Source organism: Balaenoptera physalus, assembly GCF_965194825.1.
Source record: "Balaenoptera physalus genome assembly, chromosome: 21".
Taxonomy (NCBI): domain Eukaryota; kingdom Metazoa; phylum Chordata; class Mammalia; order Artiodactyla; family Balaenopteridae; genus Balaenoptera; species Balaenoptera physalus.
This window is the reverse complement of record NC_138902.1, coordinates 27,394,904-27,409,919: the sequence shown is the minus strand read 5'-3', so window position 1 is coordinate 27,409,919 and position 15,016 is coordinate 27,394,904. Positions and strand designations below refer to the sequence as shown.

General features: G+C 36.6%; 1 protein-coding gene across 1 annotated transcript in view; it reads left to right on the top strand.

The window, feature by feature from the left end:
• Positions 1–15,016, top strand: part of MTUS1 (microtubule associated scaffold protein 1) — a 151,566-nt gene that overhangs the window by 84,207 nt on the left and 52,343 nt on the right. Inside the window, 2 exon segments of the mRNA XM_082444492.1 lie at positions 507–641; positions 2,962–3,000. Coding sequence (XP_082300618.1) covers positions 507–641; positions 2,962–3,000 — 174 coding nt within the window.

Here is a 15,016-nt window from a genome sequence, read left to right as displayed (position 1 = left end):
TGTAATATAAAAGATGGTTTTTATTATTTAGGTGGAATTCCCTTTTATATTTTAGCTTTGGGGCTTAGGTGCCTTTGTTCTAGGGCAGATGTTGGAGTTTCAGCTTCTTGCAGTGGCAGAGAAGGATCAGAACCAGATCTCATCTTTCAGCTACCAAGGAGCTTGTACATTATAGTCGTCCCTTGGTACCCACAGGGGATTGGTTCCAGGACCCGCAAGGGTACCAAAATATCTCCCAACTTTTATCTGGGATGGAAGCTGCCCTGGACAAGAGGCATAAACTTGGGCTGTGCCAGGATGTACGGTCGCCATGGTTACCGTTCACCCTGCATCCCTGAGGACGGGAACTACCGATTATCCGTCTTTGTATTCCCAACATACAGTAACGACTGGCACGTGGTAGGTGCTTAGTGAGCACTTGTTGATTCAAAGAGGAAAGAGAGGTCGTGGAAGACTCATACTGTGTTTATCTGTAAAATAAAATGTACTTTTCTGTTTTATTCCAGCTGGTAATAACGCTGTCATCAAATATGAGGAAAAACCTCCAAAACCAGCATTTCAGAATGGTTCCTCAGGATCCTTATATTTGAAGCCTTTGGTACCCAGAGCTCATGCGCACTTACTAAAAACTCCTCCAAAAGGTATGGACCTCACTGTGGAGAGAAGAGTAAGGCAAGGCTTTTTAAGTCCTTGGTTTATAGGAGGTTAAATTTTGGCATTTAGGTTCATGGTATATTGAATATTTATTTACAAAAAGTCTGGTGAATAAAGACATAATACATTTTTACACTGATGGAGCTATTCTTGTTCTGAGAGTCTGTAGGTCCTATAGCTAAAACTTGATACATATAAATCAGCAGATAGAGCAAAGGTATAAGGTGAAAATAAATGAAACTTCTGGAGTTAAATTATGCGAAGGTGGTGATCTAGAATAATGAGATAGAAACGCATGGTTTACTTCACACTTTGGGTCCAACCATGTCCCCCCGTGCCCCACCCCCATGTTCTTTATCTCTTCTTCTCTGTATCGCTCACTTCGTGATTGCTACAGCTATGAAGGTTAACTTTCAAGTTTACAACATATGTGGTATATACTTCATATGGAATGTTTTCATGCAGCTTTATCACAGTGGAGCTGAAGCACATTAGCAGTTGTCGCTTAGTGAATTGAAAGATTGCTTAACTGAAAGAATAATTGTGAATGAGAAGCTTGAGCTGTAATATGTGATGCATATTTATATTAGAGGGTTTAAAAAGCACAGAAACCTACAGCGTCCTTCTTCATCCCATCAACCATGAATAACTGTTGCCTTTCCTCCTTTTCTTTCCCTCTGCATATATAATAGCTTTGTTTTTGTTTCAAGAAAACTCAGGGCATAATACGTACATTCTCTTGTGTCTTGCTTTTTATTAATTTAATAGTATATCATGAGAGTGTCTTCATTTTAAATGGCTATGAAATAGTCTCCTGTTTTCCAATTCCCTGATTCCTGGACAATATCTGACTTTCACTATGGCACGTGATACTGAGATGAACATCTTTGAATGTGAATACTGTTCATTGCTTCAGGTTCTAGTTACTTCCGTGGGGTATTCCTAAAAGAGGAACCACTGGGTTAAACTGTGTGAATCTTTGTGAAATTGTTATCATATTACTAAATAACTTTCCAGAAATATGTTAGTCTCTCAAAGCAGTGTGTGTCTGTTGCTCTGTGTCCTTCTCAACATTTGTGTGTGTGTGTGTGTGTGTGTGTTACATATGTATGTAAAGGATCATGTGGTAACTTGAGGTTAATTACCTAGTGAATGTTTATCAACACTTTCTTTTCTACTGAATTCAAGAGAGAATAGGCATAGATACTGGCAAAAAGATTCTTCTGGGTACCAGCAGGTTCTCATCTTCCAGGGTTTTAAACAAATTTCTGATGCATCAAATTACCCCTTGGTGGGATGACATCAGTATATGAATCTATGGTTTTTATTGATGATGATACACATACACCAGTAACTGGAAAGAAATGTCGAACTTTGATACTAAGATAACTTTCAGAGAGTTAGAACGGCATGATTTCTCTGATACGTTTGCAGAACAGAGAACCCCAGTATTCTAAAATGTCTTGCCATTGAATTTGTAAGCTTTTGTATCACAGAGGTTTTACTCGACTGGGAATCAATGCTGTCCATTTATAACAGCCACGTATTTTAAGAGATTGTCATCTCTGTAAAATTCCACAGAATGTGGCAGCTGTTCTAACTAAATAATCTGCAGGTGACTTGCCCTAGAAATGACTCTGTCACGTCAGGAAGATGTGCTCATAGTCTTCTAGTGACTTATCTTTGTAGCTCTGTACCTGTTACCACTCCTGGTTGAATTTATTTTTCAGCTTTATTGATATATAATTGACAATTAAAATTATATTTGATTTAATACACATATACATTGTGAAAGAATTCCCCTGGTTGTATTTTATATTGTATCAGTTTGGAGGAAAAGCTTAAGTATGTTTTCCTTCATAGCTGAATAGCAAGAGAACTGGATTTAATACTTGGCAATTTTAGAAATCACACCCTAGTAGCTGTGTTTTGTAGTCTGGGCCTTTTTGCTCTGTCAGCAGTGGAATAGCATTAAGTGTGTAATACATGTATAAATTTAGTACTGTTAAAATTTGAATTTCAGCAGTTCTTGAGCTGAAAAAATACTGTAGTTTGTCCTAGCATATTTAATTTTGACAATGAATAATATCACCCTTAAACTACTATTTTGATGTTATTTGGCATATTTTATCCTTAGATATTCTAAGTATAAACTCAATAAAGTTGATTAAATCTCTGTGGAATTTCCCATCTGGAACCTAAAATTTAGGTGTTAATGGATTGTTTTTGGAAAAAAAAAAACCTTAGTTTTTAAATGGTTTATTTTTGTATGATATTTTCTGTAAAACATAAATATTTCTATTTTAGGTCCTTCAAGAAAAGGTCTATATACAGCTTTGAATGCGGGTAAGTGACACCTTAAATATGGATGGAGAAAAAGAATCTTTTTGTAAAGTTATATTATCATTACAAGTATTCAAGTGTATTTGCAGTGATTTTTTCACTAGTGTGCTTATAAATATAATTTCAGGTTTGTGGCATAAACATAACTGCTTATGACCTTGATCAGCATAGGGTTAAAACTTGGTGGGCACAATTGCCAAGCCATCTGATGCAGAAGGACGTTTTATTAATCACAGATAATTTGTTTTTTAAATAATGATGTTTTTTCAGATGTGGAGCATATTTAATAGTTAAAATGTGGAGATGCAGAGAATATACTTTTTTTTTTTTTTTACAAGAAATAGGCTATTTAAAAATTGGATAGTCTTTAATTGCTAAATAATCTCAAGATCGGGTTTTAACACCTTTAATAGTTCAGCCATTTAACATTTTTCTTTTCTTTTTTATACTTCTATTGAACAAAGTCACATCCATCTCTTAAGACAGCCTGCAGCCTCACTCACTGAACCTTTGAACATCAACTGGAAATCAAAAAACTCTGTCTCTTGAGAAGCCATAGAAGATTCATTAAAATATAGAAGTTTCTATATTTTCTCTATAGCTGATTAGGTCCCCATCCACTACTTGAATTCTCTTCTTTAATATGCGGTTATAGGACAGTTGTACGGCTTCTAAGTCCACTGAGGATTAGAACAGCAAATCAAAGGGGAGAAGGGTATTATTATAACACACTGACTACAGATTATCGTGCATCGTGACAGTGTTGGCTGCTAAGGATATAAAGGTTTGCCCAAAACGAGCAAGGACCTTGTCTCAGAAAGCTTACAGGAAAGTCAAAGGACTGCACAAACAAATATAAAATCACAATTGCAATAAGTTTTAGGAAGGAGGGTTACTTGTTCCTATGAGAGGCCTGGTTAAAGGCTATGATCTAGTGAGGGAAGCCTGGGCAGGAAGTATAAATTTGTGACCCCCTGTATATAGATAGTAATTAAAGAAAATGGGGTGGGTAACCTTAAATATGGAATAATTAATATCCTTGAGGCTCCCAAGACATGTTTGGTTTCCTTAGCTTAATAAGGCAGGGAAGTGTGACCTATTATAGGCTCTTAAAGCTAGAGAGGGCCCAGCCATGCAGAGCGATTTAAATTCTAAAGGTTCCCAAGAGCCTGAGTTTGAACATATATATTTACCAAACTAATTTTAAAAGCCAAAAGAACTATTCTGCACACTGAGATTTTCATTTTCTTTCATTTTAAATTTCCAGCACATCCTAATATTTAGGAGAAAAGGATAGCTAGTATGCTATAAACGACTATATGTTAGAAAATCAGATAACCTTTATCTGAAAGCTAGATGATATGATAATTCTGTGTTTAACTGAGAAACTTCCAGAGTGTTTTCCAAAGTGGCTGCACCATTTTACATTTCCACCAGCAATGTATGAGGGGTCTAGTTTCTCCACATCCTTGTCAACACTTGCTTTTGTCTGCCTTTTTTATTATGGCCATTCTAATGGGTATGAAGTGGTATCTCATTGTGGTTTCAGTTTGCATTTCTCTGATGTCTCATCAGATGTTGAGCACCTTTCAGAAGCTTATTGGCCATTTGTATACCTTCTTTGGGGAAACATTTATTCAAATCCTTTGCCTATTTTAAAATTATTTGTATTATTATTGTTGAATTTTAGGAGTTCTTTATATATTCTGAATATTAGGCCCTTATCAGATATGATTTGCAAATAATTTTCTCCCATTCTGTAGGCTGTCTTTTCGCTTCCTGATAGTACCCTTTAAGGCATATTTTTAATTTTCATGAGATCCAGTTTATCTATTTTTTTCTTATGTTGTGTATCTATTTGGCATTATATCTGAGAAGCCATTGCTTAGATACAAGGTCATAAAGACTTATGCCTATGTTTTCTTCTAAGAGTTTTATACTTTTAGCTCTTACACTTGGGTCTTTGATCCATTTTTGAGTTAATTTTTGCATTTGATGTGAAGTAGGGATCCAACTTAATTCTTCTGCATGTAGATTTCCTGCTGTCCCAGTACCATTTGTTGAAAACACTATTCTTTCATCCATTGGAACGTCTTGTCACCTTTGTTAAAAACAGTTGGCTGTAAATGTGAGGCTGTGTTTCTGGACTCTCTTTTCATGGATCTATGTGTCAATGCCACATTGTTTTGATTACTGTGGTGTAATAAGTTCTGAAATCAGGAAGTGTGAGTCCTCTAACTTGTTCTTCTTTTTCAAGATTGTTTTGGCTATTCTGAGTCCCTTGAATTTCCATGTGAACTTTAGGGTCAACTTTTCAATTTCCATAAAAAAGTCAGCTAGGAGTTTGATAGAGATTGCATTGAATCTGTAGATGAATTTCTGGAGTATTGCCATCTTTACAATATGAAGTATTTTGATTCATGAGTATAGGATGGCTTCCTTTTTAGTTAGGTCTCCTTTAATTTCTTGCAACAATTTTTTTGTAGTTTTCAAAATACAAGTTTTGCAGTTTTGGGGGGAAGTATTTGTCTGTGACATTTCTGTGCTTTGGAAACTGCCATTGATATTGGTCACAGTAAAGGGGCTGGTTAAATTAGTCTAATATGCCTGTTTTATGAAACTTGGAAAGGCAGTCTTAATACATGTCTCAAGTGTATGATTATATGAAATATTGTAAAGGATATTTGTTTTCACAGGCATAGTACAAATAATCTCCAATATATATCTTCTTTCTACACACAGAAAAACTATTAGCATTAGGTATTTTCCTTTGGCACCTTGTGGGACTGACATGATATCTTGTTTCCAAAGCCCATCACTGACCCTCAACATATCAGTGACCCTTGATAGGTAAGGTTACCAGAATGGCAAATTAGCAACTAATTGAGAAAAGAAATGAACAGTATGAATCTCGCTGTGACTTTGCTTGGCAAAGCCTCTAACCATGGAGTAGAAATGGGGCATATGACAGAGTTTGAGAATGCCTTCCTTCAATTCACCCTGAGTAATCAATGCTCTAATAATTGCAGTGGAAAAAGATGTATTTTAAGGGGGTCAGCATGGTGATTTAATCTAGATTACGGGGTATGAACATGTATTTTCCAAAAATCATAAACTTCTAGTTGATGGTGAGTTATCATTACTTAAGACTAACCTAGTATTATGATGAGCCCACTGAAGAAAAGTCACAGTGTGTTGCCCTTTGGAGGAACAGCTTGGTTGCTAAGAAGTGGTGTCCAAACAGCCAGTGACTTTGGGTGGGTCATGTAACCTCTTAATATTAGCTTTCTTTTCTGTGTAATTGAAATGATTGATCACTAAGGTTTCTCCCCGCTCTGATAGCCCATGACTGCAAAGCACCTTGACTTTCTTTATATTCTGCTTGCAATGGTCATCTTTTAGATGGTACAGAAGACGTTGCCTCCACATACAAACATGTTCCTCTGAGCATTAAATTTTGTGGCTTTCAGATAGGTTTTTTTTTTTTTTTTTTAAGCAACAAACTGGTGGAGATTAAAGTTGACCAACTTCATATGTTTTCATTAGAGTACAATAATCACTTTTTAGCGATTTGCTAAGTTCTAAAAAGTTTAGCATGTAGAGGTTTAGAAATCACCCTTTAGTTTTTTTTAATTTGTGATTTTAAATAAAATTCAGATAACTTTATATCCTGTTGTCACTTAACATAAGTAATCACTCTTTAATGACTATTGCATTTAGCATATGCAGCAGCATTTAACTACTCCTCTGTAATATTTGGGGTGCTTCTGTATCACATTCACAAATGATTCTCTGATGAACATCTTTACAGTTATCACCTTCAAAGTTTAGGGAAGTTTTTTTGTGATAGATTCTTAAAAGTAGTATAAACAAATCAAAACATATGCATATTTATAGCCACTTCATTCAACCAAATTGCTTTCCCAAAGCTTCAGATCCACTTATACAATGACTGACAACATAAAAGAGTGCTGGCATCACCATACTCTGGTTGACGTTGGGTATTATTATTTTTTTAATTTGACTAGTTTAATAGTTGAAAATTCTGTATCATTGTTTTAGTTTTAACCTTTAATCAGTAATTGCAAAGACAGTTCCATTATCTCGTAAGACAATGAAGAGGAACAGAAAGAGAATGAACTTTTCGGGCATTGACTCTTGGTTGAAATCTTGGGATTGCCGCATTCCACTTGTGTCCTGACCTTGGGCTAGCTGCTAAGCCTCTCCAAAGCCTCAGATTTCTCATTTGGAAACGTGAGAATATTTTGGGAAAAAATCCCAGTATAGAAGTAATTTTGACGTCACAGAGTTGTTATATAAAAAGCTCTCCAATGATAGCTGCTTCTGCTACTGGGGGCAGTGATGAGGATAATCCTTTTCATTGTGCTTATGGTTCCAGTGGCTTTACTTCTGGTGCTCTTTTCCAGGAGGCTGAATTATTTTAAATCTTTCAAGCAGGAAAAACCAGTGAAAGTCAAGAACCATCCTCATGGGGTCTAGCTGTTGTAATTTATTTAAAGATTATGGTGCTGTAAGAGTCTAGCCAACATTGGCTCTAAATAAAACTTGGCTTACTGTTTATAAGGAAGATGCCACACTATACCATTACTATTATTGCCATGGTTGTACCACACATGAAAGCTCTTAGGAATACCAGAGCACCAGAGTTGTATTTACCCTGCCCCTTGATTCTTTTACACAAGATCATCAGTCTCAGGTGCTGTGGTGTCTGCCCTGGAAAGTAGGAAATGCACTGCTCCTTCCTTCCCCAGCACTAAATCCAGCACAGGAGGATAGGGTTGCTTTCTGTACCCCCTCTTCCAAGTGTTGGGAGATGGTTGAGAGTTGCACACCTGCTCTGAAGATGTAATACCGGTGTGACCAGCGCTTTCTCTGGGGAGAGTAGGGGTGAGGCTGTCTCTCTGTGTTGGTTTATGATTATAACTCTCCTCTCACACTTAAAAACCAAATGCTGTTTTGGCATGTGTTAAATTTAGTGTTCAAATCAGGGGAAGGTATGGATTGTTTAGTAAATCTTGTTGGAACAAGGACTATCTTTTTATCAGGAGCTAGAGTCCTACTTCATATACTACATGCAAATATATTCCAGACTGAAGTTTTAAACAAAAATTAGAATGATAAGACCACTAAGAGTATATATAGACTTGTATAGAAAAGGCCTTTCCACGAATGTCACAATGAAAGAATGGGTTACTAATTATGACAACAAAAGTTTTAGACCTCCCGTTTGTCAAAAACATTCTAAGCATGGTGATGGGTGTTAACTATAACTAGACTTGTTGTGGTGATCATTTCACAATAGAGAAATACAGGCATACGTCAGAGATACTGTGGGTTCAGTTCCAGACCACCACAGTAAAGCGAGTCACATGAATTTTTGGTTTCCCAGTACATATAATAGTTATGTTTCCACTATAGTGTAGTCTATTAACTGTGCAATAATAGCATTATGTCTAAAAAAGGTACATATCTTAATTTTAAAAATACAAAACAAAAAACAATTACAGTAGTAACATCAAAGACCACTAATCACCATAACAAATATAATAATAATGAAAACGTTTGAAATATTGCAAGAATTACCAAAATGTGACATAGACACATGAAGTGACCAAATGCTGTTGGAAAAATGGTGCCAATAGTCTTAATCAACGCAAGATTGCCACAAACCTTCAATTTGTAAAAATACAATATCAATGAAGTGCAATAAAACGAGGCTATGCTTGTATGGAATCAAAAAAAGACAAATACTGTGGAATCTAAAAGATAGAATGAATGAATATAACAAAACAGAAACAGACTCACAGATAACAAACCAGTGGTTACCAGTGGGGAGAGGGTAGGGAAGAGGGACAGTATCATAGAAGGGGATTAAGAAGTACAAACTATCAGGTATAAGATAAGATACAAGGATGTAATGTACAGCACAGGGAGTATAGCCAATATTTTATAATAATTTTAAATGGAGTTTATAAAATATGAAATCGTATTTTGTACACTTGAAACTAACATAACATTGCAAATCAACTATACTTCATTAAAAGGTGGGAAAAGAAAAAATTAGACACAAAAAAAGAAATATGAGGGACTAAGACACATGAACAAAGTTTACGAACGTCAATTAAAATAACGTGCTGTCAGTTCTTGTCTATTTTTAAGAGTAATACCCACTATCGGTGAATGCGTGAGGATCAGGCGCCTCATACATGCCGCTGAAGGGCTATGAATTACTACAGTCTTTCTGGACAGAGACGCTTCGGTGACATGTAACGAAAGCCTTCTACCCTGGAATTCCATTTATCAGAATTGATTCTAGGAAAATAGCTGATTGACTTATTTATTGCTTTTCAGAAATGTTTAGAAGGGGGAAAATTGGAAACAGTATGAATGGTTTAAACAACAGGTGTTGTTTATGTTCACCGACATTTTTGAAGCCATTAAAATAACAACATAGAGGATTATTTAATGCCATGGAAAGATAAATGTGAAATTTTTAAGTTTAAGAAAACTGGTTACAGAGCACTATGATGTACAGGTAATTTAACTTTTTTTTTTAATAATTTTTTAAATTTGTTTTTATTTTTGGCTGTGTTGGGTCCTCGTTGCTGTGTGGGGGCTTTCTCTAGTTGTGGCGAGCGGGGGCTACTCTTCGTTGCGCTGAGCGGGCTTCTCATTGTGGTGGCTTCTCTTGTTGCAGAGCACGGGCTCTAGGCATGCAGGTTTCAGTAGTTGTGGCACACGGGCTCAGTAGTTGTGGCTTGCGGGCTCTACAGCGCAGGCTCAGTAGTTGTGGTGCACGGGCTTAGTTGCTCCGTGACATGTGGGATCTTCCAGGCCAGGGATCAAACCCGTGTCCCCTGCATTGGCAGGCGGATTCTTAACCACTGTGCCACCAAGGAAGCCCCTAATTTAACTTTTATTTTTTTTTAAATTATACATTGAACATGTTTTTTTTCTTAGTTTTTAAAAACAAACATTGTACATGGATAAAACATTACTGCTCTTATTTTGGGAGACCAAAGAAATAGAAGGCAGTGCCACTGAACTTGAAAAACTTATAATCTTAAGGGTGGGTGGAGGTTGAAATTTTTTCTAATTGTTTTATGTGAATTTTTGGACAGTTATTCACAATATATCTTAGACATTCTTTTCCCTACTAAGGAAGAGAACATTATGGAAAAATTGGACTCTTGAGTTGAAGTTTCTACCATTGGAATAGAGATTTGAACTTAAAAATTATGATGCATAAAAATGAAGAAAATGTGGCAATTAGTGTTGTGTTAGGCAGAGGAAGGAGGTAAACGTTAAGACTGATACTCCATGTTGGAGTTCTGGGGAAGATTGGTTGGATAGAGATGCTTGAATCCCTGGTTTAAATATTAATCTCCAGATTCTTGAAGATCATTAACAACAACAAATAAATCTGTCCTAGTTGGATGTATTTCCTAGCATCTAAGCAACCCTGCACAGCATATGCTAGAATCATAACATCATTGTTTTCTAAAGTCCAGTCACTAATGAAATGCACACATTTCTACACAGACTGCAATGGGATCTGTGATTCTTGTTTGAACCTATTGTGATATTATAACACATTGACCTGCCAAACACTTATATCATCCATAACATACCTTCTTTAGTTTTTTAAGCCTTACCAAAGACCTTATACAATTATTTATTCATTGTTTTTGTTTGTATCATTAATAGAAACTCAGTCCATATCATGTGCTTTTAAGAAAGGTATTCTGTCACTTAAACTTTTTAAAAACTTTATTTTTCTGACTCTGTGATCTCTGTTTAAAAAAAATTGGGAAAATACAGAAACATAAAGCAAGGGAATTAAACATATGCCTACCTCAACTCCCAGAGTACTGCTGATATTTTGGTATATTTGCTCCAGTATTTGTTATCCTTTTTGTTTAAAGTTGACATCCTAATACACATACAAATTTAAATCATGGTTTTATTTTCCCACTTGACATCCTAACACAGGCTTTGCTGTACTTCATAAAAATGCATCTTATTCCTAATATTTAGTAACTGTAATTACATTTTTCTCTTAGGTACCAAAAGTTCCTTAAATTTTTCCTTACTGTCCTTGGTGATCCTTATGTTCTCTTAATTCAAATTAAGACTTTGTATAATAACAAAGATGAACACTTTCTTAAATTTGGGTACTTCTGTATTTAGTATAACTAAAGAAACTACAGTGTGCGCACAAGTGGTAACAGCTGATCAAATAAGTAATCAAGGAAACGTTTTGAGCCAGTTTTAAAATCTGTGCTTCCCCAAGCCCCTGAAGTATATATATTATAAAAGTAATTGGAACTATACAATAATTGCTTATTCGATTATTTAAAAGAATACATACATATAAAATGTTCAGGAGTGTGCTTGGTATGTAGTATATTGTATGAGTTGGCTGTTAAGGCCCCTTTTGCTTTGGTGCACTTGTGCTCAACTGCCACCAGGGGGCAGACTGTGTTTGGGAAAGAATGGAAACCCAGCTTGAGCTGTTCTTAGTCTTTCATCTCAGACATCTTTTCCCGTGTGTGTGTGTGTGTGTGTGTGTGTGTGTGTGTGTGTGTGTGCGCGCGCGCGCGCGTGTGTGTACACTTTGCTGTACAAATAAGAACTACTCCTCTGACTTTTGACTTTTCCTTCTGACTGGCACTGCTTGTCTTTAGTCTTGTAGTTCCTTGCTGTGCTGTTTTTTGTTTTGTTTTGTTTTTCTTTGTTTTTTGCCTTTGAAGGAAGAGTTCCCCAGAGGATGGGAGACACTGCAGGCCACAGCCACACAGGGCCACGCAGGGTCACTCACAGGGAGAAGCAGGGAGCCTTGCTGTGCTGTTTACAGAGATCCTTAGCGACATTACTGTTACTCTGTGTGGTGTAGCTTAGGGTAGTTCAAGTAGACTTTCTAATGAGTATGAAGAATTGGTGGCATGTTGCTAATTTCTTCTTTTGGGTAGTCTAGGCTAAAGGATTTCCCCTTTAACCACAATACGTTAGAGTTTACTGTTACTTAACTAACAAAACTAAACAAACAAAAAAACTTAACAAAACAGAAAACATCCTACAGGGGGTGGTGTTCTATCTTTAATAATATCAGTGTTTAGTCTTCTATTTATAATTTTAATGCTGATTTTTATCTTAGTTTTTTAAAACTTTTTATGGGGGTGTAGTTGTTTTACAGTGTTGTGTTCATCTTAGTTTTTACAAGCTTTTTTTCTTTTCTTGGTGCGGGCGGGGAGGAGAGGTGGTTTATGGCAAATTAATTTGCGGAATCCAGAAAAAAGGTTGCTGTTTAATAATAACAAATTGTGATAGAGTGAAAAGGCACCACCTAAATGTAGCTTTTCTAGACTTCAATTCCTTGATTATTTGTGCTTTCGTGGCCATGGGTGCAATATTTACAAAACACCTTGTCTGTGTAGGAACAGGTTGTAATTTTCCCACAGCTAACCCCTGGCAGGTTATTGGCTTGGTCTCTCGACAACGTCTAAAGTGGCAGGCTGTAGGGTGAGTGAAAAGGGAGAAGGAATTACTCAAAATTTCCTTTCCTGCCTGTCTCCTTCCCTCTTCACACCCTAAATGCTCTACAGAATTTCTTGAAGAGTAACTGTTTCCTGCACATTCTCATAGCATTTAATAGTTATTTATGGTTAACAGTTAACTACATTCATTTCTGTTACTGAGTCTTGGAAACACACATCGATCATTTTTCACACATTGTTTTCTTGTGCTTTTTAAAATTAAAAGAGTTGGACTCTTCCTGGTTTAATAATATTAGCTTTACTTAAGCGATCATTTTGCAGGTGCAGTTTTCTTATGTCCATGCCTTTATCTTTTCAACCTCTTTTGGTTTTTTTGCCACCATATTTTAATGTGCTTTTACAAAGGACTCTACTCAAACATTTACCAGATCTCAGTTCTTACTGATAAACAAAAATCACACCTTCCTGATGTTCCTAGTCTCAAAACATTACTATCTTGAGAGGTCACCTGATTTTCTATAAATGCAATTAGTCAAGCAATAAGTGGAGTCCTTAGAATACTAACTAATTTTTATTCCTCTGGAACTGTTATATTACATCTGGTAGAGAAATTGCATTAACCCTTTATTGCTGGCTATTAGTGAAGTCCTCAGAATATGAGTGTTAAGAGTTGAACTTTAACCTTTTATCAATCTGTCATTAGTATATTATAGTAAAAACATTTTTTTGAAGTATAATTGACCTACAACACTATGTTAGTTCCAGGTGTTATAGTAAGAATTTTATTTAAAATTGTAATTGAGAACATTTATTGCTTGAAGCCATTAAAAAATTTTTTGTCCAGGGTATCAGGTTTATATATAGGTTTACATGTAAAATATCTGAAAAAAATGCCCAGTGCTACTGGGCATATTCACACTAGTAGCGTGAATATAATTACAATTTAAAAAATCGGAACACAGTAATGAAGTCTTCATTTTTTCTAATTACTACATAAATATTAGGCACTCCTCGAAGTAGTTATTTCGCCTTAAGGATCCTCCAAGTCATTACAGAACCTGTGACATTATTGGTTGTTATATAAAGCGCCTAAGACCACCCACTTTCTCCTCCCCTTCACCATCTCTGATGAAAACCATAACAACCCCATAAGCACATTTGGTGTGATGTCATTCGGAGGCTGCTGACTGCTGGGTCTGCTAGGAGGAGATTTTATTCAGAGGAAGAGCATTGTTTTGGCAACATCTGGGAGTAGAAACGGAAGCCAGAAGCACTTGGATAGCTCTGGGGTTTTTCTTTTGTGCGTGTACGGTGGAGTGACGTCTGGCATGTAGGCATGTTTCCTCTCGCTGTATTTCTTGGCCTCGAAGAAGGGTGCTGAGTTTAAAAAGACAGTATGTGAGAATCCACGGAGCTGGTTCTTCTGTGAAATCTTCCCACCTGCTCTGAAGACATGTTGTTGTCTCCCAAGTTCTCTTTGTCCACCATTCACGTTCGACTCACTGCCAAAGGATTGCTGCGAAATCTTCGACTCCCTTCAGGGTTTAGGAGAAGCACTGTCATTTTCCACGCAGGTTTGTCTCGCGCAGATCTCTCTTTACCGTTACGCGGGGGGCATCTTGATTAACCTGCAGGTGTTTATCAGAAATTTTCTAAGGGGATAGATAACTGGCGACAGAAAGCTCTAATGAGAGAACGAGGCGTAATTTGTAAGAATAAGCGGTTTTCTCTTATGCTTCAACACATGTGTATAGTACTTTTACTGTCTGCAAGCTGCTGTGTGCTCGGTTTGTTTGTTGAAAGCAGAACTGTTGCCTGGGGGCTCCCAGCTCTTTGCTCTGACACCAGCCGAATCTGGAAAAATCAACACCTGTTCAATTACATTTTACTTCCCATGATTTTGGAAATAGGACATAGGTAAACTAAGACAAACAGTTCTCTTTCCTTTAAAGAAGGAGATGAAATGAGAGGGTTTCTGTAGGTTTTCATTACATAGTTCCTCACTGAGATTGGGCAAGGCTGGTTTGGTATGCTAAAAGATTTCCACGTTCTAAACATTTCTGAAATAAAACATCGTAATGGCCGTGGAGAGGTAGGAAATGAACCACAAATTAAGTTTTCCAAGCTTCACGGTGGAAACATTTGCAGTCACAAAAGACTGCCTCTGATCTTAATGCTTGTATCTGCTTTTTATCTTCTGTGCCTGAGATGGAAATAAATGTAGGGTATATTTTAGGCACGTGTAAACCTGCGTGCCCACTTTTAGAGGATTCATTTGCCTACTGTTGCTACCTCTTGTTTAGATATAATTGCAACTGTGGTAAATTAAGTTGATTTTATGCTATAAAAACTGGAGTGCTATTATATTGAATTCGGGCTGGTTAGTGGTATCTGTGCTAGGATCTTGGGTATGTAAATAGATGATTTATTGTTTCCTGTGAATGCCAGCCCTTCTGGGTCTTGTTTTCCATCTCTGTCCCCGGTGATTTTTTCCAGCTGAC